The sequence below is a fragment of the Mastomys coucha genome, unplaced genomic scaffold (genome assembly GCF_008632895.1).
Source record: "Mastomys coucha isolate ucsf_1 unplaced genomic scaffold, UCSF_Mcou_1 pScaffold9, whole genome shotgun sequence".
In the NCBI taxonomy this organism is placed as follows: domain Eukaryota; kingdom Metazoa; phylum Chordata; class Mammalia; order Rodentia; family Muridae; genus Mastomys; species Mastomys coucha.
Window position 1 is genome coordinate 64118142 of NW_022196915.1, and position 10580 is coordinate 64128721.

General features: G+C 46.4%; 1 protein-coding gene across 14 annotated transcripts in view; it reads left to right on the forward strand.

The window, feature by feature from the left end:
• Enox1 (ecto-NOX disulfide-thiol exchanger 1) overlaps positions 1-10580 on the forward strand; it is a 569119-nt gene that overhangs the window by 501831 nt on the left and 56708 nt on the right. For 13 of the 14 annotated variants that reach the window (XM_031362997.1, XM_031362998.1, XM_031362988.1 and 10 more), the window contains one exon: positions 2912-2968. The exons of the other annotated variant lie outside the window; for it this stretch is intronic. In XM_031362997.1, the coding sequence (XP_031218857.1) occupies positions 2912-2968 (57 nt within the window). The remainder of the gene's footprint in view (positions 1-2911; positions 2969-10580) is intronic. 14 annotated transcript variants of the gene reach the window in all.

Here is a 10580-nt window from a genome sequence, read left to right on the forward strand (position 1 = left end):
GGGGGGGGTATTGTTTTGTTGTTGTTTTATGTTTTGAATAGCTTTCACCAGTTTGCTTGTCATGCATTTCTTATTTTTCTAGATGACTCAAATCCTGTATTCTGATTCAAGCTTTAAGCCCACTTTTCAAAAGAGATGAGTTGTACAGAATACGTTAGGGGAGGCTTGCTAGTATGTGGTCTTAAGAAGCAAAGCACAGACACTGGGGGAGTATCACACTTTACTCACTATCACTTGAGAGAGAGAGAGAGAGAGAGAGAGAGAGAGACAGAGAGAGAGAGAGAGACAGAGAGAGAGAGAGAGAGAGAGAGACTGTGAAAAGAATGCAGAACAACCAGAATTGCTAAAGACCTATAAAAGATGACTGAGGGAAAAACCATGTTTATTCCATCTGCAATGGTAATGTGAAATGAATGGTTTTTTTCACACAAAGGCACCAAGAATACCTGAGCCCAAGGAGGCCAGCGACTCACAGCAGCCAGATGCATTCGTACCATTGCTACTACTGAACAGTTAGCCTGCAAACCCCTCCCCTGCTGTCCCTACCAGCCATGCAGAAGGCAGCACACATGCAGTGGACATGAGCAACGTATGTCCCTCCCACTTATCCAAGCACAGCCTCATGAGCGTTCCCCTGGATTTGCATAGAGTAACTCCAAGTGAGAAGATCTCTTTTTAGTCCCTTCATAGATATGGCTCTCACAAACACGCACCACATGAAATTTTGCTACCGAGAGCAACTGCCTCTGGCTGGGGATCCCGATGAGTCTAGGTCTTGAGAGTAGATCCTCAGAGGCTTTTTGCTCCTGCTATTCAGTTCTGTTCCGTGACTTCCGGGTTCTTAGGTCCACCAGTTCCACAGGCTCCTTCCTGCCTTTCACCTCCTTTCCAGTGAAGAGATCGTCCTACACTTAGAGAATAGTTCATAACCCATATCTCCCAGAAATGCGGAGATGCCGATCTCTAGCTAGGAGCAGTGGGGAGGGGGAACAACAGGCCAAAGGCATAGAGAGTGGCTCTGGGAGCAACAATCAAGACCAGGAGCCTTTGCTGCAAGGAGAGGGCCTGCAGGAGCTCCCTGGGTGGAAGGGAAGTGGGAAGAGAGCAGCTGTGGGGCGTAATGTACTCTGAGGAGACTGGAATACTTTTAAGAGGGTAGGACATCGCTGTCATATGTGTGCTGGTAAACATGTAAGGTGCATGCCCAGAAAGAGACATACACACACATACACAGAGACAGGTACTCATGAACACAGACACACACTCACATCCACGCCCCCCCCCAAAGAAATGTGCACATGCTCACATAGAGAGACACGCGCACACAAACACACAGATACAAGCACACACATACACAGAGACATGCGCAGCCATGCACACAGACACATGCACACACATAGAGACATGGGTACACAGGCACACACAAAGACATGTGCATACTTGCACACATGTGCACATATAGAGATAGGTGCACATATGCACCCAGACATAGGCACACACATACATAGAGACATGCACACATACAGAGACACATGCACACAAGTGTGCATGTGCACACACACACACACACACGTGGAGTTTCCAGACAGAGGGAGATGAGCAGCAAAGGGACTGAAAAGGAAGACGAGGAGTTCTGGCATAAGACATTTTAAGCCCAGAAAGGATACTATTTACAAATTGTCCTTATAGGCTCCCATAGTGTGCCTCTCACTGTGGCGTGTGCCTGTCCCCACTTTCCTATGTCTTGCATTACCACCACACCCTTATATTTGTTAAATGTATAACCACCAATGGTGCAGCCCTAAGAAGGAGGGAACAAGTCTTTGTTGTGCCTAATTGGGTTAATGTGGCAATGAGCCAAAGTGCTTTAGATCCATCATCTGCTGCCTCACCCTCAAATCCGCATGTCACCGTCTTTGTACTCTTGTAGCAAAAACCCTCTCTTGGCATGGCTTCCTCGAAAAAGTTGAGGATAGCCTTAAAAGCCCAATTCTTTTATTCTGGTATGCACCAATAGCCATAAGGAACCAATGTTCTGAATCAAGCATGGTGGCATATATGATTTTATTTTCTACCAGATTTTGCTAATCTCTTTCCCATAGTAAATATTTTCCATTGAGCAGGAAAAAAAAAAAATAGTCACTAAGTGACTTTGCTGCCCAAGCATCACAAATTAAGAGAAAGGTCACCCAGGGCCAGGCCAGCTCTCCCTTATCCATTGCCCTCTATCACCAGTGGTCTGCCCTGAGTGAGGACAAGATGAATGTCCACCCTAAAGCTTTCCTGAAACCCTCAGTAGCTGGTTAGTCTTAAGCAGAGTGGGTGTGGTGTTAAAAATCTCATTTGCCCAAGAATTTCTGAAGCTTCCATGAAGGAAGAGATGTCCTCCGGTTCTTCTCTTAAAAGGCACCAAGTGTCTCCTGCTGTTACCCAATATCAGTTGTTCAGTCCTGCCCTCAGGGAGGATGTCTACAGCTGTACTGCAGTGGGGGCTGTGGCTGGAAGCCCGCCACTCACTAGTGATCATTAGCCTAACGCCCATTAGCTGGTGACAACTGGAGAACACTGCAGGGTTTAAATGAATGGCAACCCCACCAGGAAATGAAACCATTTAGTATTCTGTTATATATCTTATGTCTATAGAACTGCTTTCTAATCTTGCTTAAGAAATAATGACCAAGATCCTGTTTTATTTGTTTATTTATTTATTTTTGCCAGCCCTCGAGCTTTGTAAAATATTGCTCTCGAAGCAGTTTCAATAAGATTCATTGCAATTATCTGCTCCATCTGTTTGTCCCCGGAAGTTTTATAAAATGCAACCTCAGATGGAGCGGAGTTAACGAGATGATGTATGCTCCGTGGATACGCTTGCTTATTCTTTTCTGTTGTTATTTTTCTTTAAATGTTGCAGTTAAAAGGTACCAAGGACTTGGTGGAGACGAACGGCCACAGTCACGAGGATGCAAATGTAGGTACCACAAGCTGGTCTTTGCTCTTCTTGATGGATGGTGGTTGAATCCCAGGGGCATGGCACTTTGTGACATTAAAGGAAGTCAGAAGCCCTGATCTCATTGGCTTGAGATTATTCAATAGATTTCTAATATGTGTGTATCATAGGATAGATGTTCACCACGATTGTTACCTTTGCTTACCAAAAAAAAAAAAAAAAAAATCAGCTTAGACATCTATCAAAAATTCTAATTGGAGTGGGTTCCCTCAAGACCTTTACTTTTCCAAAACAACATGTGTGGGGAGGCCAAACGAGGCAGGAGTCAGCACACTAAGTCGTGTCTTGCATTCATATGTATTACATTTGCTTGTCGGTGTAGATGACAAATGATTGCCACGCTAAGGAGGACTCTGACACCTCTTTATGCTCAGCCTGGCCATTAAGACTGCTCCGGCCTTTGGCTTCTGCCCAACCAATAGCATTGTGGGTCTGTTTTCTTTATGTAAGGAATAACGGTGCCTGATCCTGGTTAGCACCATGCCTTCTTCTCTTACTGTTCCTTAGATACCCAAATTCCAGAAAGTAGTGCCTTGCAAACCTCTTGCTCTCGGTTGGAGTAACACACCTTGTTGTCCCTCTGTGTGCTTTGGTGGCTTTGGTATTGTCCTTTCCAAACTCTTCCCGATATCTATTTTGTATTTGATTAGCTTCCTCCCGGGAAATGCCTACTAAGCAGTTCTTTTCACAAAACACAGAATCAGACATGGTAATGAATGCTTGATTAAGCCCGCACTAGAAGAAATTATATATTTCATGTTCACTCTTGTTTTAATTATATGCAGCACAAAGCCTAATAATCATAGCGCCCGAGTCTCCCTCATTGAGATTCCAACCCGACGGCTTTTAAACGAGGACTTAGGCTGTGTTGGTGTGCTTGCCTGAGTTCTGGGGTGGGGGAGGGGGGAGTGGGAAGGGATTCCAGAAGGACATAAGACCTGCTGTGTGCTCTCAGGCTGAGGACAGGCAAACACAGGCTGTAACCTGTCTGGGAGAACGAGGCAGCTGGGGGGAGACACAGTTCAAACCCCAGACCTCTGCGACTTATTTTCTCACAGCTTGACAAGTTACATGGCCTTCGTGATCTTCATTGCCCTCAGCTGTTTGAAGCATGGTTACACCCTGCTTAAAGCCCATCATGGGGAAGGGGAGGTGCCCAGTGGGTAAGAAGAGTGTTCCCTGCACAAGTGTGAGGACCCGAGTTCAGGTTGCCAGCACCCATATGAAAACAAACCCAAAGTCTAGGCATGGCCGTGTGTGCCCGTGACCCCAGCATTGGAGAATGAAGACAAGAAAACCTGGAGGGGGGGCAGGAAGAACTGGCCAGACAGCCTAATCAAAATCGAAATCGGGTTTAGAGAGAGACTAAGTCAGCAGGTGAAAAGGGTGGAGCTAGATAAAGGAAGGCACTTTCTCTGCCCTGTGCACTTGTATGTAGAAGACATAAGTAGATCCACATTGCATATAACCCACCCCACCCCACCCCATACACCTTGCCATGCCATTGTACTGAGTTAAGGCTCTAGACAGCCTTCACATGTAGATGCTGATATTTGGGGGTTTTGTTTGCTTGCTTTTTATGCTGGCTAATGAGAGCAGGCTCTCTGAATGTGTGGGGTTTGGCCAGGTTTGGTAAAGGGATTGGGTAGATAGTTGGTGAGCAAAGCTGCCACACACACAGCCCTGTCCCCCACTGGCAGAATCAGGATACATGTACCATTCGTCTCTCCATTCCCACAGTGCATTACCCACATGTTTAACCCCAATACCCCTTATTAGAATCCTGTCTTCCAGGATTCCATATTCTCAACCCAAATGTCCACATTCATTGCTCTTGGAACCAGGTCTTCTGTGCCTTGCAAGAGAGTTGCTGTCTAGTTTAAGAAGCTAGATAAAGTGCAGTAGGCCTCAGTTTCCTGGTCTGGAATCCTTTCCCTTGGGATTCCTCTAAGAAAGAAATGAAATCATGGATGTGGGTGGGGATGCCTAGAAATCCTGAGATTCTGAGTCATACACTCAGGGGCTGACTGGATTGAACTAGATGATTCACATTAAACATAGGCCTAGCAAGACATTCAGCCCAGAAGCAGCCTTGAGAAAGCTCACTTAACTTCACTGAACTTTGTAAATAGGACAGGTTTGAGGGCCTAGGTTCTTTTGGAGGAAGGTTTTTAGACTTCACAGTTACGTGTGTAGGCCTCATGAGGTAGACTTTTCGATCAGCTCAGAAGTGACCATTGAGCATAGAGTTCCAGCCAAGTGAGAGAGAGCGCCACAACTCCTACCCAGAGTGAGTGATCTGAGATAGCTAGCACATGCCAGTCACCACCCTGGCACCTCCCTACCTGGCAGACTGGGCTCTTTCCATATCTACCAGGGCTTTGCCAGCTAGTGAGCTATCCACTTCTTCTCTTTTCCTGTCTGCAATTTGCCTCGTCTGGATAGCTCCCCCGAATGTCCATCTGTTCCAGCCCATCAGTTGTGGATCACTCATTAGAGAGTGGACATCTTATTGAACATCTCATAGCACTATCTCTATTGTCTGAAAGAAGTCTCCCACTTGCCTGCCTGTTAGCTCTGTGTATTTGAAACAAACCAGGCTTTCAAACCACCACGAAAGAATTTATTTCCAATGTGACCACCCAAAGCCAAGTGCACAGGGCAGGCTGTTTGACCCTGGTGAACTTCACCTTTCTCATTTGCACTTACGGTAAGGGAACCACCAAATACATCAGTGGTTCTCAACCTTCCTAATGCTCTGACGCTTTAATCCAGCTCCCCCTGTTGTAGTGACTCCCACCCATAAAATTACTGAAATTGCTACTTTATAACTGTGATTTTGCTACTGATGTCAATTGTAATGTAAATATTTGATATGCAGGGTACCTGGTATCTGATCCCTGTGAACAGGTGGCTTGACCCCCCCCCCCCCAAGAAATTGAGGTGGCCCACAGGTTGAGAACCAGTGGAATACACAAACACCTGACCTAGCACACATACTCAGTAGATGTGAGTCCCTTCCCCCTTGCCTTGATAGTGTGCGATGTGGAAGGCCGGACTTTGGCAGAGTCGAGCTTAGTGCAGAGAATGAGGTTGAAAGCTGTGAACCAGAGGCAGTGCGTTAAGATGTATAGATTGTTTTCACTGTAATTACTTATATCTGGGGTCAAGGTTTTACACATTATCATTCGTTAACAATGGTCCTACAGTGAACTGACACAGGCTTGCACTGGTATTCTTGTGAGAAATGACAGCTGCTTTTGTAAAAGGATGGTGTATTTGGCCAGAGAGATAATTCGACAGTTAAAAGGGCTCGCTGCTCTCGCAGAGGACCTGGGTCCCATCTCTGGCACTTATGTGGAGGCTCACAGCTGTCTGGAACTCCAGTTCCAGGACATCTGATGTCCTCTTCTGGCTTCCACAGGCACCAGGCGTATCTAAGGTACAGGTACATGCAGTTAGACACTTGTACATGTAATAGAGTATATATATGTTACCTACCTGTGTTGGACTTAGCTTCCTGCCTTTGGCTAATCGCACGGATTCACACACACTCGAACCCGGCTTTCATCTCCTGTCTGCTGTGTTTGTTGGTAGCTGTGTCACAAAGCACAAGGGGAGCTTTAGACTGTAGCCCTGTTTGTCTTTGAGAGGTCAGTGCGAGGGCTGCACTCTGGTGAGCCATATGAAGGGATCCATCCACTTAAAGGCTCCTCAGCCTTGCTTTTCTCTTAGCATCACCACCTCACTTGTGAGAAGTATGTGACTTTTTTCACTGTATTTGCATTTTATGGACACTAACCAAATCTGGCCCTATACCTGGCCTGGCATTTTTGATGTCCCAAAGTGGATATTCCCTTAAAAAGACCCACCTGTACCCATATCAGCAGTTCTAGTAGCGTGTTCCCAAGATAATTTAAAACCACTTCTGCCCCATACGGATCAGTCTCAAAGGCCTTGCTGTCTGAGAGAACGTAATAGTTCTAGCCCACTCACTAATATTCTATAGAATCTTTGTATTCAGATCTGGATATGTTGATGGTACATGGGCAGGCCAGTTTTTCATGTGCACCCAACATAACATTGGCCATAATTCTTGTGTCTTTGGATATCTCGTTTATTGCAGACCCCATTTCCTCTCCTATGAAGCAAAGCTAAGAATCCCCCTTTGATTCCTTCTCTCGAAGTCTTTCATATCCCTCGGCCTGCTGGGTGCCTGGCCTACCTGGTCCCTGACAATTATGTGTAACAGATACCAAAATCTTAAATCTAAAACAAGGCATCTGTTCTCATGCTGTATCTTCTTCATGACCCCTCCACCGCTGCATCTCTGCTCATGTGTGTCTGTGTTGGGATCATGAGTGGAAGAAACACAGGGGCAGTCAGGAAACAGGACACACAGTGACAGCAGAGCCCTGCAGGGCACAGAGCAGCTCGGGCTGTGGGCTTCCCATGCACGCATTCCCTCAGATCCTTGTTTCTGCTTGAGGAAAGGAAAGCCAGCCGCCACCCACACCCCTCTATTTACACAGTTCAGTTCCCTCCCATGTGGAGGTTAAAGAAATCATTGGCAATCTATCCGGAGGTTTAATGGGTGGTGCTGAAGGTTACCGCTGTCAAGCACAACACCATTCCCACCCAACTATAAAACAAAACACAAAAGAAAAAAAGACCTCTCGGTTTCTCATGCTGTCTCCTTAAGGAAGTAAATCCCTGGAGCTGTCTTTAAACCTGTCAGAGCACAGATGTGAGGAGGACGTGGAAGAGATACAGCACAGGGAACGGTCCTCAGGGTTAGCATACAGTGGCAGGACACCACCATCCACCATGTGTTCTAATGCTGTGTATGGGGACGACCCTGTAAGTATCCCAGTCCATTGCCTGGGGTCAAAGTGTCTTGATTCAGGTAAAATCCTGGTAAGTGCGTATAGACTGTTCCCTAGACAATTAATAATAAACAGCTCCCTTGGAAGATGGGATCATAGTCTCAAGGGAAAGAACAACTCAGGTTTGATCCCATCCTTTTCAGAGTTGCCTAGCCTCTGGGGAACTTGATCTTAACCTGGAAAGAGAATAGTGGTATAGAAAGACTTTTCCCCTTGCCCGCCCATCCCATCCCATCCCATAAGCCCTGTCATATCCCAGTGTAGACTGACCCTTGCAAAAACACTAGGACTTTTCTATACTCTCGTTTTTTTTTTTCTCCTCGAATCTGCTTTCTGGCCATCTTGTGCTGCCCTCAGCCCATAGAACCCCCATTTGTGTTCCCACACATCCTGCCATCACCTCTCATTCTGTAAATCCACAGGTATTCATGAGGACTAGCAGGAGGAAGCAGAATACAGAAGCTAGCAGCAGGTCTAGGTACTAAACTGTTTCAACCCTGGCTGACTCTGCCACTGATGGCTCCAGTTCCACCAAGTGGTTCTCTGAGCCTGTTTTTCTTGCCTCTGAAATGGAATTAATATCTTAGTGCTACTGTGCTTTCCTGCCCAATACTGACAGAGTCATTATATGTTAGGTACCAACAGACTTCAAGTTTCACACAGTGTGTGCTGTGCTAGGCTCTGGAGTATGTAATGCATACAGATATACACATATATGCAGAGAGAGAGAGAGAGAGAGAGAGAGAGAGAGAGAGAGATATCCCTGGGCATGTGCCAGGCCCTTCCAAACTTGCTTGTCTCATTGTACCCTATCAGGTTTCTGTGTCTTTATATCAATACCCCTATGGCAATGGTGGGTCCCAGGTAACTCTGGAAGATCTTTGTTGGAAGGACCACTCCCATGGAGGAAGGTGGACAAAGCACGATGTAATAAATGATGCACAGCTCTAAGATCCTAGAGAAGTAGCCACTGTGTTCCCCTTCAGGGAGAGATGGACCCATGTCTGTATGCACCTAGATCACCCTTGTTCTTCAGATGTGTGAAGTGGAGATGGAGGATGGAATTGTCACGTGCCACTCTAACCTGTATATCTAACCCTGTTTACAGGTCACATGTTCACACTTATGACCTGGCTTCTCCTTCCATTGTCCTGATGACAGTCCTTCACTTCCTGTCTGTCCATCACCTACCTGAAATCCTCTTCCAGCTGCCTTACATTGTCTGCAGACAGTTAACTGTGGGGCTTGCCGTTTGCTAGGAAACCCACAACCCTCCCAAAACACATACATCTTGCCCCAGCATCCTTGAGGTTGGCAAGAGAAGGGAGTCTGTTGATCACCACCCCTCCAAACCACAGTACACAGGTCCTAGGAAAAATTGGACTGGGTGCTAATGTTGAGGGTAGGCAGAGCCAACTTCTCAGCTAGTCTACATAGAATAGCTTCCTGTCCATGCATGTCAGCTCCCCAGCTGGAGCAGGGAGCTGGGGTTCATAGTAGGTCGTTCCCCCTGGGCCTTGTAGAATCACTTCCTTTCAGTTCCGCATGTGTCTTAGTCAGGGTTTCTATTCCTACACAAAACATCATAACCAAGAAGCAAGTTGGGGAGGAGAGGGTTTATTTAGCTTACTTCCACATTGCTGTTGATCACCAGAGGAAATCAGGACTGGAACTCAAGCAGGTCAGGAAGCAGGAGCTGATGCAGAGGCCATGGAGGGATGTTCCTTATTGGCTTGCTTCCCCTGGCCTGCTCAGCCTGCTCTCTTATAGAACTCAAGACCTCCAGCCCAGGGATGGCACCACCCACAAGGGGCCCTACCCCCTTGATCACTAATTGAGAAAATGCCCCACAGCTGGCTCTCATGGAGGCACTTCCCTAACTGAAGCTCCCTTCTCTGTGATAACTCCAGCCTGTGTCAAGTTGACACACAAAACCAGCCAGTACAATTGACCCTTTGTCAACTTGACACACAAACACATCACTATTAATCCTCAACCCTTACTTTCTTATTCATTCCCAAGATCTAAAGTCCTACAGTCTTTACATATTAAAGTTCAATCAATTTAAAATGTCCAATATCTTTTAAAATTCAAGGTCTCTTAACTGTGGGCTCCACTAAAATACTTTCTTCCTTCAAAAGGGAAAAATATCAGGGCACAGTCACAATCAAAAGCAAAAATCAAACTCAAACTGTCTAATGTCTGGGACCCACTCACGAACTTCTGGATTCCTCCAAGGGCTTGGGTCACTTCTCCAGCTCTACCCTTTGTAGCACCCATCTTGTCATCTAGGCTCTAGATGCCTGTACTCCACTGCTGCTGCTGTTCTTGGTGGTCATTCATGGTACTGGCATCTCTAAAACACTGTCTTCCACTGTAACTAGGCTTCACCAATAGCCTCTCATAGACTATCTTCATGCTGCCAAGCCTCAACTCCTTTGCATGACCCCTTCAGTCCTGGGCCATCAATTGCAACTGAGGCTGCACCTTCACCAATGGCCTGCCATGGCCTCTCACTGTGCTGAGCCTCAGCTGCTCTTCATGACCCCTTCGTGCTGTCAAAACCAGTACCACCTGGGTGACTCTTAACACATTACCAAATCCTGCTGCAGCACAAGTTACAACCTTGGCTACCTCTGGAACACAGCCTCTTTGTGCTCTCAGAAAACACTTCCCAGAAGATGTCA